Source organism: Heterodontus francisci, chromosome 2 (genome assembly GCF_036365525.1).
Source record: "Heterodontus francisci isolate sHetFra1 chromosome 2, sHetFra1.hap1, whole genome shotgun sequence".
Classification (NCBI taxonomy): Eukaryota; Metazoa; Chordata; class Chondrichthyes; order Heterodontiformes; family Heterodontidae; genus Heterodontus; species Heterodontus francisci.
Genome location: NC_090372.1, coordinates 11343771 through 11360172, shown reverse-complemented (window position 1 = coordinate 11360172; position 16402 = coordinate 11343771). Strand labels below are relative to the sequence as shown.

At 41.1% G+C, this 16402-nt stretch overlaps 1 protein-coding gene across 1 annotated transcript in view; it reads right to left on the bottom strand.

Annotated features, from left to right (window-relative positions):
- Positions 1-16402, bottom strand: part of trak1a (trafficking protein, kinesin binding 1a) — a 215151-nt gene that overhangs the window by 42434 nt on the left and 156315 nt on the right. The window contains exon 5 of the mRNA XM_068054432.1: positions 5499-5575. Within this exon, the coding sequence (XP_067910533.1) occupies positions 5499-5575 (77 nt within the window). The remainder of the gene's footprint in view (positions 1-5498; positions 5576-16402) is intronic.

The window sequence follows — 16402 nt, the reverse complement described above, 5'->3', positions numbered from 1 at the left end:
CCTGCCCATTGTGTTCTAATTTTAGTACGCGAAAGGCACTATATAAATATAAGTTGTTGTTACTATTTACACACAGAATGGTGTGTAAAACAGTGACAGTCACAGATTAATGGTGTTTGTCTGTCTCAAACTAATTGAGCAAGGTGAACATGAAAACAATACACCTCTGAATTTAGTATTAGACCAGAGACACTACAGCAGAGATGTCAGCCCGTGTTTTAGGCAATATGTCTATTATTCCTGGCTAGCCAAGCAATCAAGTTACTAAATAGTGATTATTCTGCTATCTCTCCTTCAATATTAATCACATGAAAGTGTGCAATAGCTTCTCTCCAAATAGGTAAAGTTAGATAAAGCACATATGTAACAGCCATCTCTCTATTGCCAAGCAATTGCTTTTATTAACATTTAGTTTAGTTTAGTTTAGAGATACAGCACTGAAATGGGCCCTTCGGCCCACTGAGTCTGTGCCGACCATCAACCACCCATTTATACTAATCCTACACTAATTCCATATTCCTACCACATCCCCACCTGTCCCTATATTTCCCTACCACCTACCTATACTAGGGGCAATTGCTAATGGCCAATTTACCTATCAACCTGCAGGTCTGTGGCATGTGGGAGGAAACCCACGCAGACACAGGGAGAACTTGCAAACTCCACACAGGCAGTACCCAGAATTGAACCCGGGTCGCTGGAGCTGTGAGGCTGCGGTGCTAACCACTGCGCCACTGTGCCGCCCTCTTTGCTGCCAATTTTCTCTCTATCTATTCTGGAGGTGTCACCCACTGCTGAGTATGGTCTGTGGGTGACAGCCCATTCCTTGTCCAAGTGGTCTTTTTCCTTCTGGTCAATGTTCATGTGAGCTCAGACAGCAAGAGTTGGCAGGTATTCAAGAATGGAGAGCATCGCAGACATATCCATTCCTACCTGTATCTGAAACACACTGAAAAGTGATCAGGAATAGGAACCTTGGCTGTTTTCCTCTTCTCTAATCCAGGGGCACTGAGGCCATTGTAGCACACCTATAACAACCCTGAAGGCTATCCCAATAACTACTGGACAGACTCCATTATATACGTGCTCAGCTAAATTAGGAGGCAGCCTCATGAACACCCTCATCCTCAAGGGGAATCAAGGGAGACAGAGGATAGTGCAGGAAGGTGTAACTGAGGTAGATCAGCCATGATCTTATTGAAAGAAAGAGCAGGCTCAAAGGGCCGACTGACCTTCTCCTGTTCCGATCATGGCAGACCCTAGGTGAATGCTACAGGCAAACAGCTTCAGCCAGAAATATCGTATGGATGATCTAATTTGGTTTCTTCCTGAGGTTCCCACCATCAGATGCTAGCCTCGAGCCAATTCACCTCATTCCACATGACATCAAGCAGCTGACTGCATTGGAAACAGCAAAAGCTAAGAGCTCTGTAACATTAAAGCATCAGAACTAGCTACCACTGAGCCATTTGGTTCCAATGTAACTATGACACTGCCAACTATCAATGAGGAAAGATACCCAGTTATGTCCTATCATAAGAAAAGTCAAACTCTCCCTGGTCAATTCCCATCCTTTTTGCCTCCTCTGAATTATCAAACTGGTGAGAGCCATTAAAAGATACCTACTCACCAATAAACCAAGTCTGCTGTTCAGTTCAGATTCCACCATAATCACTAGGCTGTAGACCTAAATTGAGCCTTGATCCATAATGGATTCATGACCATTGTGTGGAGTTATATTTGACACAAAGATGGTCGTGGTTATTGGAGGTCAAATTAACAGCCCCAGGACATCAGTGCAGGAGTTTCTCAGGGCAGTGTCTTCAGCTGTTTCATTGACGACTTTGTGATTATAAAGGTAAAAAGTGGGGCTGCTGGCTGAGAAGTGAGCCTTTATCTGAAAAAATGTGAATGCAGCTGATGTAACTGTGTATGGTACATGGTTAAGGTTCAAAATAGATCCACCCACTTGCTTGAAAAACAGAACGTTAATTGTCCAATTGATGCCACAAGTTACAGTGAAACAGATCGGTGCTGCTATGCGTACCCGCATGGGTCCTAGTTATGCCTGTCTTTTTGTGGGATATGTCGAGCATTCTTTGTTCCAGTCCTACTCAGGCCCCCTCCCCCAACTCTTTTTCTGGTACATTGATGACTGTATCGGTGCCGTTTCCTGCTCCCGCCCCAAACTTTATCAACTTTGCTTCCAATTTCCATCCTTCTCTCAGCTTTACATGGTCCATCTCTGACACTTCCCTTCCCTTCCTCGACTTCTCTGTCTCCATCTCTGGGGATAGGTTGTCTACTAATATCCATTATAAGCCCACCGACTCCCACAGCTACCTCGACTACACTTCTTCACACTCTACCTCCTGTAAGGACTCCATTCCATTTTCCCAGTTTCTCCGTCTCCGACGCATCTGCTCTGATGATACTACCTTCCATGACAGCGCTTCTGATATGTCTTCCTTTTTCCTCAACCGAGGATACCCCCCCACTGTGGTTGACAGGGCCCTTGACCGTGTCCGGCCCATTTCCTGCACCTCTACCCTCACCACTTCCCCTCCCTCCCAGAACCGCAACAGGGTTCCCCTTGTCCTCACTTTCCACCCAATCAGCCTCCATATCCAAAGGATCGTCCTCCGCCGAATCCGCCACCTCCAGCGTGATGCCACTACCAAAGCCATCTGCCCCTCCCTTCCCCGTCAGCATTCCGAAGGGATCGTTCCCTCCGCGACACCCTGGTCCACTCCTCCATTACCCCCACCACCTCACCCCTTTCCCATGGCACCTTCCCATTCAATCGCAGGTGGTGTAATACCTGCCCATTTACCTCCTCACTATCCCAGGCCCCAAACACTCCTTTCAGGTGAAGCAGCGATTTACATGCACTTCTTTCAATGTAGTATACTGTATTCGCTGCTCACAATGTGGTCTCCTCTCCATTGGGGAGACCAAACGCAGACTGGGTGACCGCTTTGTGGAACACCTCCTCTCAGTCCGCAACAAGGACCCTGAGCTTCCGGTTGCTGGCCATTTCAACACTCCCCCCTGCTCTCATGCTCACATCTCTGTCCTGGGATTGCTGCAGTGTTCAAGTGAACATCAACGCAAGCTCGAGGAACAGCATCTCATCTACCGATTAGGCACACTACAGCCTGCCGGACTGAACATTGAGTTCAATAATTTCAGAGTATGACAGGTCCCCCATTTTACTTTCATTTTTAGTTATTTTTTCTTTTTCACATTTTTTTTGTATGTTTATTTTATTTCATCTTAGTTTGTTCAGTTTGCTGACCCACAGTTTTTTTTTTCCATGTTTGTACTTGCTGCTGTTCAATTTGCAGTCCGTTAACACCCTACCTGTACTAATGCTTTGTCTTTCAACACACCATTAACATATTGTTTGCTCCGTGACCTTCTGGTCAGCTATTCTGTGGCCTTGTCCAATCTACACCTTCTCCTTTGTTATCTCTTGCCCCACCCCCACTTTACTTGCTTATAACCTTTGACATTTCTAACATTTGCCAGTTCAGAAGGGTCACTGACCCGAAACGTTAACTCTGCTTCTCTCTCCACGGATGCTGCCAGACCTGCTGAGTATTTCCAACATCTCTGGTTTTTATTTCAAATAATTATCTGCTTTGACAGGTTACTGTTTTGAGAGCTGTGTTATTCTGAACAATCTTGCTAATTTTTGTAATTCACAAATAAAACTGAAAAATTATCTTCTCCATTAAAAGCTGCTTGTGAAGTCTAGTAAAAACATTCCAATACAGGTTTGCACACACAAATATATTTCATTTCGACTGTATCAAAAATCTTATCAACTGAAACAAGTTGCATTTGCCAATACTATAGTCAATGCTCAAACTTCACAATTAAATATGCAAAGTTATATAGAAGTTTAATAAATTTGCAACGCAAGATAAACAACTCACATAGCAGGTTAACAGGTGGAAGCAGAAGTTCATAACACAATTAACTGGTTCTCTTTCTTTGCCAACTAGAAGGCAACTAGTGAATAAGATAGCCCTGGGAATATCCTCAAACACTGGTGCTTTTGTTCACAGAAAACTCAACTTCATTAGTTCACTTTACTTAGAGTTGCCCATAAATTGCCCCACATACCCAGGCAACTGCAGCCAATTCCCACAATGACTTTTGAAACATTAGTACCCAAACTATAGGACAGAATGCAAAACTCCTGACTTGAGCACTGACTGAAATGATAATATAAACGGACCGTATCCTGGAAGTCAAGTGCACTTGTAACTTCACCCACTTCTCGCGAGTATTCTTTCAGGCAGTAATGAACATGCTCATTCAATTATAAGTCTAATTAGCCCATATGATACAGGCTGCCTTATTTTGGTTGGTTTGCTGTACAAAATACCCACAAACATATCTATTTAAAGCCTGGTGTCTGTATTGTAGGTCATTGTGATTGTGGTTCCCCACACTAACCATGCACTAGTCAAATTCCAACACTGGCCCATGCGACCCACATTTTGTTAAATATTTTTAACCACTATGATAGTTAACCATCCCCCCACAACACAGTGGCGCAGTGGTTAGCACCGCAGCCTCACAGCTCCAGCGACCCGGGTTCAATTCTGGGTACTGCCTGTGTGGAGTTTGCAAGTTCTCCCTGTGTCTGCGTGGGTTTCCTCCGGGTGCTCCGGTTTCCTCCCACATGCCAAAGACTTGCAATTTGATAGGTAAATTGGCCATTATAAATTGCCCCTAGTATAGGTAGGTGGTAGGGAAATATAGGGACAGGTGGGGATGTGGTGGGAACATGGGATTAGTGTCGGATTAGTATAAATGGGTGGTTGATGGTCGGCACAGACTTGGTGGGCCGAAGGGCCTGTTTCAGTGCTGTATCTCTAAACTAAACTAAACTAAAACTAAACTAAACCCTCAGACAAACATGTCTGCAGTTCCCTGCTCTCACGCCTCTCCAAGTGCTACCTCACACCCAGCCACTCACATCAGTAAAGACACCCCAACAGTTCTCATTGGAGCCCCAACACAAGAGTATCCTGCCCAGCTTGTGCCCTGCACTGCCTGGCCCACTCTTAAGCCTCTATCATCTCTTCATTCAGGATTTCTCCCTCTCCCCTAGCCTACCCACCATCTGGACCTTTAATCAGGTCCTACTGGACACATAGTCCATAAGTAATGAAGTATGTATGTACACACACCAAGTCCTGTTTCAACAATGATGTCAAAAGACACTAATTGCACTCTTTACCACAAACTTTCGTGGATGTAACTCGATATTCCTGCTTCTCTCTTCATTGAGAAGATTTAGGTTTTTTAGATTGCAAACTTTTTGTGCTCTAGTTTTATTTGTGAAATTTTTGTCAACTCAGTTTTTGATGAGGTGCAATTGCCAACAAATTAATTCACAGCTTTGAAGCAGGCCACATTGCAGGAACTGATCTTGGTGTCACTTCATTTATCCAAGCTTAGAAGTAAAAATAAAGACTTGCCTCTTCTAGCAGACGTGTGACGGCATCTATATCATTGTACGTTTTAGTCATCTGGCCCACTCTTTCAGCACATAAAACTGTAAAAGGCAAAACATTAGCAAATTTAGCCACTGGCATGATAGTGTAGAATTTAGCCAATGTACAAATACAAGTTTGATGAACAGCGACTTAACGGTTTCCAATTTATTGAGTTGCTTAAAAGCACAAATAACGCTCTGATGAAACAAGCAGAACAAAATTAATCATTCATTTGATTGGTTTAAAAATAAACATTCATATTTAGTAAATTCAAAACCAAGTGAGCAATTTGCTTAAAATGAAAATGAAGTAAATAACACTGGCACAGGGAATCTTTGGGTACATGCGGTCATGATACACTGAAATATTTTACACTAACATAGGTATGGTATGGGAAAAGCAGAACTAAAAAACTAAATGAGGTTCAAGTCCATTAATCGCTTTATTTGGATTTCTAAATGATGCAACATTAAGCTCTTGCGGATGTTCTCAGCAAGACAGCAATATACAACCCACAATGATAACAGATTATGTAAGTGAAACTCGCCAATAACAGCTGCAACATGGTCAATTATGATGACGTGCATCAATAATGCAATTGTCAAAATCTTTTCTGGGAAATAGCACACCAAGTTAGAACTCAATTTCAATAATGCCATAATTGACTGGGAATTTGATTGTGAGATGGGATTATTTCAACTTGGAATGATAAAAGAAAAAGATGGCTGCTGCCAGAAGTCTTTATAAGGTAGCACAGGATATTGTGGTACCTTGAAAGGCCTCGCCTACTTTCCTATGAAATCCTAACAGTGCACACGCATGTAAAACAAAATATTGGCAAAAACAAATGAATCATTGACTGCAAAATGTTATTGTTTGCCAAGGTCTACAAAAGGTAGTCTAATTGTTATCAGATTCCTCGAAGCATCAAATATTTATAGATGGAAAATAAAAAGACCTGAAATATGACAACCAAATATTTCATATTCTGACAATGACTGCTGCTATAAGCAATTAAAACAGACCTTTTGATGGCATGACTATCATGTTTTCCACAATAAATATCAGTTTGTCTGTCAAATAAAGCTATACTGCTACACTTGGATGAGCAAGTTTTGATGTGACAATTCTACATCTTCAATGACCTATATGCAATTATTCTCCAAACATCATATAAAACTAGGTCACTATATGTCTATATTAGGAGCCTCTTTGTGCACATATAAAGAACCACATTGAACATCAACTAGAGAATACAGAAACCCCTTTGGCTAAAACATCCACGCTAATAAAATATCTTCAGTGATTAGCCAAGCCTCACTAATCCAGCTGTTGAGGAATATCTTTGCAATTGGTCTGAGAATCAACAAAAAATTTGACTTCCAATTCAATTAACTATTTAATTGGATATCTTTTAAAAACAGTTATAGCAAAAAGTCACCTTCACAGTTGATTGTGCTCTAGGACAATTCAGTATTATGAATTAATTGTGAATTGCACCTCATTAAAAATGGAGTCACTGAAAATTTCACAAAAACTAGAGTACAAAATGTTTGCAATCTCAAAACCTGAATCTTCTCAATGAAAAGAGAAGCAGTAATATTCAGTTACATACAGGAAAGCATGCGGTAAAGAATGCAATTAGTGTCTTTTGACATCATTGTTGAAACAGGAGACTTGGTATTGACTCCTTGGTTGAGTGCAAAGTACTGATTTTAATATTTATAAGATGTATTTCTTTATTCATTACTTATGGACTATGTGTCCGGTAGGACCTGGTTAAAGGTCCAGGTGGAGGGTAGGGTAGGGGAGGTGGAGCAATCCTGAATGAAGAGATAATAGAGGCTTATCAGTGGGCCAGGCAGTGCAAGGCACAAACTGGGCAGGATAGCAAGAGACTCCCTTCCATTCAAGGGGTCAAAAAGATCATGACTCATTAAAAAATAAAACTGCAGCATTCACACAGAACTATAAAATATATTGAAATTAATGTTTGCCATTTATCCAATGTGCTACAAATGTAACAAGTAGCTGTAAATCAAGCGTTCATGAAAAGCATTAAGAAATTTTAAAAGCTCTTAGTTGCTTAATGGATATACTGTATTACAAAACCTTAATACGAGAATATCAACACGTATGCAGTAAGATCAATTCCACAATGCAATTTTATTAAAAAGGGAACATAAATTACCACTTTCACCGACAATTTAGATTCAACTATATGAATTGAAAAAAATATCATTCCCAGATACGCTCTATTTTACCCTAACCAATTATCTTTTATTTACAGTGAGAATCAGCATTCTATTTCCCCTTGAATACTTCAGTTGAGTCAGTACTTGATTATCCTGACTCAGGATATTAATCATTTGCACAAAAGTTATTAAAACTATAGAAATATCATGCAGAAATAGAACATCTGATCAAGTGAACCAGACTTGAATGCTGTCCAACCTTTATTGCATTGCCAACATTTGCATCACCAGACTGTGAACAGATTCCTGGCGAGGTCACTGGCGCAGACAGTTTCTGCATACAACGTTTAGAATTATGTTCAGCTCGAGAGGGGTGTAAAAGAATATTAAGACAAAAACTTTCCTTTTATCTTCTGATAGGTTTAAAGGAGATACAAGATCAAATAAGCACTCCTCGTTCAGCTTCAACATAGGTGCTTGTAGCTCTACTAACAAGAGAATTACAGGAAACGCAGTCTTCTAATGTTATTCTTAATTACGTACAAGGTCAAGATGATAGGAATTCTTCTTCCTGTATTAACTAAGTTACACATTGTGAACAATTCGGTCTTTCAATCTGAATTAAGAAGATGCACTTGTGTCAATTTAAAATATAAAAATCTCCCAAAAAGTTGCAAGTGGAAAAACACAAGGTTTCACATTTAACTAGATATAAATTAGTTTTAAAAATTTTTTTTTAATTTCACAAAATTTCATTTTTTAGACACAGAAAATCTGTTCTCGTGTCTGAAGTCCACAATGGGTCAATTTCAAAACCAATACTCATCTTCAAATGTAAATCAGCTCTCATTTGGTTTGCACCGTTTTCAAACTTGCCTGAATCTCAAATGTTACTAGCACTTAATTTTCCAATCCACTTTACCTAATCATTGGCAAATAGAATCATGGAATGGTTACCGGACAGGAGGCTGCCATTTGGCTGTCAAACCTGTGCCAGCTCTCTGAAAGAGCAATTTAGTTGGTCCCACCTCCCTGCCCTTTTCCCCTAGCCCTGAAAATATTCCCCTTTAGCTGCTCATCCAATTCCTTTTCGAAAGCCAAGATTGAATCTGTTTCCACCACACTTTCAGGCCATTCATTCCAGAACGTAACCAAAAACAGATGTAAACTCAGGGGTTGGAGGGATCAGACCACTGGTAGAAAAGGAAAATGGTGAGTGGGGCTTATTTAAAGGGGAGTTCACAAGGAGGAAGAGAAACAAATTAGAAAGTTTCACAAGAGCATTAACACATATCTCAAGTCATCAGCAGTCTTCACCAAGGTTTATGGGACAAGGGATTAAGAGGCAGGTAATGAAGAAGGGAATGGGATTCCTAGGTGAATCGGCACAGTGACAATGCAGCCCAACACCCGACTTCCACCTTGATTGCTGATGCTTCAGGAGGTTTTGTGAGGAGGGTATTCCTCTTTTCCACTTGCCAGCACCATCCCACAAGTCAGCACTGCAGTGTGCTTGCAAGAACAGATGGAGGTTACAGCTGCCCTTCACTGTGCTCATGTCTTCTATGTTGCATGGTAACCACAGATATCCTTGAGGCAAATGGCATAGCTTCACATCTGACTCTGCTGATACATACCCTGAAAAGATAGGTTACCACAATGCTTCCCACATGAAGTTTTCCATGACCCTCAGCTATGGTGGGTGGCAACATGGCAGATGCCATTAAACAGGCATGCTGGCTCTCGGTGTGCCTTCTTTCATGCAAAGCTTGGCTTGCTATTATTGGGGTGTTTCTGAAGAATCTTCCAGCATAACAGTCTGAAATGCGTTGACAACTCATTATTTTGACATCTAGAATCTGCTAGAGCATAGGCCTCATTGGGAAGAGGAACGGCCACCAACACCTTCCCAAGCATTGAGGACTACCTTCTCTATGCAGATGTAGGGGTGTGGATGCCAGCAGAAGAGCTTGCTGTACCTCTTGGCTGCATTACTCAATACAATGGTATGCCAAAGTGAAGAGCCACATTAGGAAAGGGGAGGTGGTGACTTAGTGGTAATGTCACTGGAGGCCCAGGCTGGTGCTCTAGGGACATGGGTTCAAATCCCTTCACAGCAGATTGTGAAATTTGAATTCAGTTAAAAAATCTGGATTTTAAAAAATGCTAGTCTAATGGTGACCATGAAACCATTGTTGATTGTTGTAAAAAACGATCTGGTTCACTAATGTCCTTTAGGGAACAAATAAAATCCCATGAACAAATAAAGGAGGAAGAGGATGGATTTATTCATAAGTGCTTCAATAACATTCACAAAGCAATACTGTTCACATGGAACTCTGCACCACAGATTGTTCTGTGTTCCAGGCTGAAAAAGGATGAATATTGATGGGCAACCAATAAAGAGAAACAATACAGAAGGTTGGCTTAACATGCTATAAAAATGCTGTGTATTGTACCAGCTCTAAAGTCTAACTGTTGAGAAAAAGCATCCAAATGCATTTAAGAGGTTAAAAAAATGGACTGGGATAAAATATCACCCGATTTTAGTTCAGACTGTGCAAACTTTTGCTTTTTCTTGCAAATCAGGAGACAAAGAACAAATGGTCAACAGTCCCTGTATAACAAGTGATGCTTCACTGATATCTATCCAGGCTAAGCAAAGGGGGAATTCAGATAATGAAATCTCTCAGGAATGGATTGCATTTTAAAAGAAAATGCCTTCATAAATTGGCAGAGTATCTCATGTGAAACAAAAGTTACACGATACTGTGGCTTTAACACAAGCTTATCCAGCCAAGCTTATGCCTCCAGCCTTGTTTGTTAGATTCGGTCTGATTGACTAGCTTCACTATGCCACATAGCACAGAACTTGAATAGCATATGTAAAAGATCTATGATATTCAAATTTAAGCACAATAGTACAAACAAAATGTTTATGCACCTGAATCAGATAATAATGAAAAACTTCCTCTGTTTGTTAATCTGCAATCTTTCACTGAGCGCTTTAGGGCAGGGAGGGGAGGACTAACAGTGGAAAAGGTGCTTCAGTAAAGCTTTTAAAACAAAGCTCAAGACTTTTTCGTTTCCCTTCTTTTCGATTTTCTCCCTTCCTCTTCACAAGAGGTTTAACGCTTGCTGCGTGATGGCCTCACAGAGGTTCTCTGTGAGGTTCACCTCACCTGCATTTTAACTGCAGATTCTGTCTGTGGCCCTGCCACTCACTTGCTACTTGGCACCCAAGAAAGTAGTACGTTCAAGTGGATCTCTACTTCCCTGAAGGTAGCACAGCAACAGCAGCCTGCATTTATATAGCATCTTTAAAAATAGTAAAACACCCCAAGGTGCTTCACTGGAGCTTTATTCTGTTCGTTCTTGGGATCTGAGCATCGCTGGCTAGGCCAGCATTTATTGCCCATCCCTAATTACGTTTGAGAAGATGGTGGTGAGCTGCCTTATTCAACTGTTGCAGTCCATGTGGGATAGGTACACCCACAAAGTTATTAGGAAGGGAGTTCCAGGATTTTGACCCAGCGACAGTGAAGAGAAGAAATTTGCCCAAAATAAAAACGACTGGGAGCCATTACACAAAATTGCAGCATTTCCAATGCAAACACTTGGCAAATTGCCAAGAGTCGCTGGCAGAAAGCATCATTTGCATATATTATGAATAAAATACATTAATTGAACTTATGTATCATAGAAAAAAACCCAAATTAAAATAGATCTAACTCTGAATTATCATGTTTTTTTGACTTTTTAAAACTATAAATTTTGTCAGTACAGTCATCTTTGAAACAAACTATAACTTAAGTTGCGTACAATTAAGGTAATTTTTTTTTTGGCTATTGATTCTCATGATAAATGAGCTTCTAATAGCACATTCAGAATAATTTATCATCTCAGCTATATTAGAAACAATAATGTCCAACCATAAAACCTGTTTCTCCAACTTATAGCCTTATTGATAACCATGGTGCAGCTATACTGCTCAAACAGGTTTATTTAGAGAATGTTTATTATTAAAATAATCATTTTAAACAGTAAACTACAGCATAGTGATTAACTTTTTATCCCCATAATAAAAACAAGGTTCTCACTTCTCTTGACTTTCTTTTAGGGCTTTTTTCCATGTTGATGCGATGGGAGCTGCAAATGAGATATTAGAGCCACAAGTAGCTCCAGACCTACAGGTTGCAGAGCCCTGATCTGGAAATTAAATACCATGTTCTTTTAGCTTAATTGCTGACATCAAAGTGGCATAGCTTCTGTATTGGACTCTGAAAAACAGGGTGGTGCTTTCATTCCCTCATTATCTGAAAAATTAACTTCCTGGTTGCTGTGATTTTGTCTACTTCAAGGTATACACGCCTTCTATTCAACAAAAACTTGCATTTACACAACATCTTTTACGCAAAACATCCCATGCCCATCACAAACAGGTTTGAGGGAACTTGATGCCAAAACAAGAAATGAGGGAGAGATTAGGAGGGGTGACTGAAAGTTTGGTTGAAAGAAAAAATAGGCACAACAAGGCTTTTAAGAAGAGGTTCAGCGAGGATGTTCTGAAAAATAAGATTGAGGTGACCTAAACTCAGCCACCCGGGTGGAGTGAAAAGAGTAAGAAGTTGCAGAACATTGAGGGAACAGAGCATGTGCTTGGGAGGGGATTGTATCTAGCTGGAGGAGATTCCATGATTTGTTAGATTTTTCACGTTTTGTGACAGTTTGTTGCATAATTATAAAAAACACCATCAACAACTATCATTCTCAGTTCCCAAACCATGGGGCACAAGATTATTACCTGGGCAGGGGGGGGGGGGGGGGGGCGGTGGAGAAAAGAAGAAATATGCTAGCTGTAACTCAACAAAGAATACCTTCATTATCTATTTTCTCCATTGGTGGCACTGTAGCAGAAACTTCAAAACTCAGGCATCCCTTGAAAAGAGTTCCATCTTATAGGTGGAATCATAGAACCATTCAGCACAGGAGGCCGCCATTCGGCCCATTGTGTCTGTGCTGGCTCTTTGAAAGAGCTATCCAATTAGTCCCACTCCTTTGCTCTTTCCCCATCGCCCTACAAATCTTTTCTATTCATGTATATACCTAAAATCAATAGATTTTTGGACACTGAGGAAAAAGGGAGATGGGGATAGGGCAGGAAAGTAGAGTTGAGATGCGAGATCAGCCATGCTCTCGATAAATGGCGAAGCAGGCTCGAGGGGCCACACGACCGACTCCTGCTCTTGCTCCTATTTCTTAACTTCCTATGGTCTTATTCCTTTTTGAAAGTTGTTGAATCTCCTTCTGCCACCCTTTCAGGAAGTACTTTCTAGATCATAATGACTCGCTGCATAAATAAATTGCTTATTTCTCCTTTGGTTCTTTTGCCCATTACTTCAAATCTGTGACCTTGGGTTACCAATTATCCTGCCAGTGGAAACAGTTTCTCCTTAATTACGCTATCAAAACAATTCAAAATAGTGAATACCTCTAATAAATTTCTCCTGAACCTTCTCTGCTCTGAAAACAAGCCCAACTTCCCAAGTCTCTCCATATAACAGAAACCCCTCATCCCTGGTACCACTCTCTTCTGCAACCTCTCTAAGGCCTCCAAACGTTCATAAAGTTGACCTGCAGAAAGAATTGGACACTCTCCGGCTGAGACATAACCAAATGATTTATATTTAGCATAACTCCTCAGCTTTTGTCCTCTGTTTTATTAATAAAGCCGAGGATCCCATATGCTTTATTAAAAAAAGCCTCATCAACTTGTCCTGCACCCTTCAAGGATTTATGAGAGAGAAATCCCAGGTCTCTCTGTTCCTGCACCCTCTTTAAAATTGAAACATTTTTCAATACGCTTCAGTTTAAATGCATTTCTTTCAGTTTCAGAGAAAAGTCGCTTGCTTTCTGGTGCGCAACTACGTGCAACATAAATTACGTTTTGGAACTGCTCATGAGCCTTGAAATCCTGGCTGCCATAGAGCAATATATAAAAGGAAGCCAGTTCACTCTGCTTAGCCCCCACCACATCACTATTTCAAAAATATATAAAAAAAGGCTTTGCCCTAAGTGTCACAGCTCTGTAGAGCATCTTCATTTTTGTCTCTGCATCCATGAGGGCTTCTATCCCCACAATGTTTTGATGGAATAGATAAATAGCCCTTCATTAAAAACTTTCTGCAGCCTCAACACATATCTTGAAAGTTTATTTTTGACCTGCTTGGATTTTGTGTTGCTGCTTGTTTGGCATCATCTTGATTTGAGAAATTAATAATGCCAAACGCACTTGTGGATCCTTGATGTCTTCAGCCAAAAAAAAATTAAACTTGCACTTTACCACCTCCAAAGTAACATAAGGATTCTTTCTTCCTGTTCCTATCTGCACTCTTCCAATTCTGGTCTTCTTGAGCATCCCTGATTTTAATCGTTCCTCCATTGGTAGCCATGACTTCAGCTGCTAAGTCCCCAAGTTCCGGAATTCCCACCCTAAACCTTTCCGCCTTTCTTTCCTCTTTTAAGACATTCCTTCAATTCTCAAAGTCCTGTTTACCCATCCCCCCTGTGCTCACTGACATACATTGGCTCCAGTTAAACACCTTATTTTTAAAATTCTCATCCTTGTTTTCAAATCCCTCCATAGCCTCGCCCCCTCCCTATCTTTATAATCTCCTCCAGCTCCATAACCCTCAGAGATATCTACACTCACCTAACTCTGGTTTCTTGAGCATTCCGAATTTTACTTTCTCCACCATTGATAGCCGTGCCTTCAAGTGCCTAGGCCTTAAGCTCTGGATTTCCTTCCCTCAACCTCTCCATCTCTCTACCTCACCGTCCTCCCTTAAGGGACTCCTTAAAACCTACATCTTTGGCCAAGCTTTTGGTTATCTGCGCTAATTTCTCCTTATGTGGCTCGTTGTCAGTTTTATTTTATTACATTATTTTATTACAACAATACAAGTTGTTGTTGTTCCATCCCCACACAACCTGGCCGCAAATCAAGCACAAAGGAAGATGGCTGTGGTTGTTGGAGGTCAATCATCTCAGTCCCAGGATATCACTGCAGGAGTTCCTCAGGGTAGTGTCCTAGGCCCAACCATCTTCAGCTACTTTATCAATGACCTTCCCTCCATCACAAGGTCAGAAGTGGGGCTGTTCGATGATGATTGTACGATGTTCAGTACCATTTGCGACTCCTCATATACTGAAGCAGTCCATGTCCGGATATACCACGACATGAACACATTCAGGTTGGGCTGATAAGTGGCAAGTAACATTTGCAGCATACAATTGTCAGGCAATGACCATCTCCAACAAGAGAGAATCTAACCATCTCCCCTCGTCATTCAACGGCATTACCATCGCTGAATCCCCCACTATCAATATCCTAGGGGGAACCATTGATCAGAAACTTAGTGGACCAACCATATAAATACTGTGCGCACAAGAACAGGTCAGAGGCTGGGAATTCTGCGGCATGTATCTCACTTCCAGACTCCCCAAAGCCTGTCCATCATGTGTGATTGAATACTCTCTCTCCACTTGCCTGTACGAGTGCAGCTCCAACACTCAGGAAGCTCAATACCAACCAAGAGAAAGCAGCCCACTTGATCAGCACTCCATCCACCACCTTAAACATTCACTCCCTCCATCACCGATGCTCAGTAGCAGCAGCGTGCACCATCTACAAGATGCACTGCAGTAACTTGCCAAGGCTCCTTCGACAGCACCTTCCAAACCCACGACCTCTACCACTTAGAAGGACAATGGCAGCAGACGCATGGGAACACCACCAATTGCAAGTCCCCTCCAAATCTCACACCATCCTGACTTGGAACTATAATTGCTATTCCTTCATTGTCGCTGGGTCAAAATCCTGGAACTCCCTTCCTCTAACCGCACTGTGGGTGTATCTAACCCACATGGACTGCAGCGGTTCAAGACGGCAGCTCACCACCACCTTCTCAAGAGCAATTAGGGATGGGCAATAAATGCTGGCCTAGCCAGTGATGTCTACATCGCAAGAACGAATAAAAAAACTCATTCTATTCCTGTCCTTTCATCCTGAACCCAGCTTGCACCTGAAACCTGAGGAGCATTTTCATTACAGTGATTGGGATTGCTTATAGTGACTTCACATTAAAATCCAAAAAAAAGCACAAAGGAGCCGAATTAAAATAACTGAAGTGATCAAGCTACTGAAGTATCCTAGGATACCAGCTACGTAGTATTAATTACGCAACAAAAAAAATTACTTAGAAAGAGGGGGTGAATGCATGGGACTTGAAGGAGACTCAGCAAAGTGAAGTTTGAGAATCACTGCTTACAGTCCAATTAATTGCTTAAATGTATGGGCATTAATTTCTTTTTCACTATTGCTTTCCTTGCCTTGCAATTTAGCCTAACAGATTTAGATACATAACTTTCAAGAGTCAGGAACTCAGCAGTCCAAATGATGTTACTAATCTAAAAGTAAAGAATTTCTTTAGATTAACAGATTGCATTCCACAGATCTATGAAACCAGAATCAAAAACACTGCATACCACAATTATCAACCATTTGATGTTTTATTCTATGACTTGATACCTTAACCCTTTTACTTTTAAGGTTACTGATTAAAACATCTACCTAGATAATTTGTGTCTAGTGTCTCAAACTGCCAATACATCAGTGGAGCAAAAAAAGTC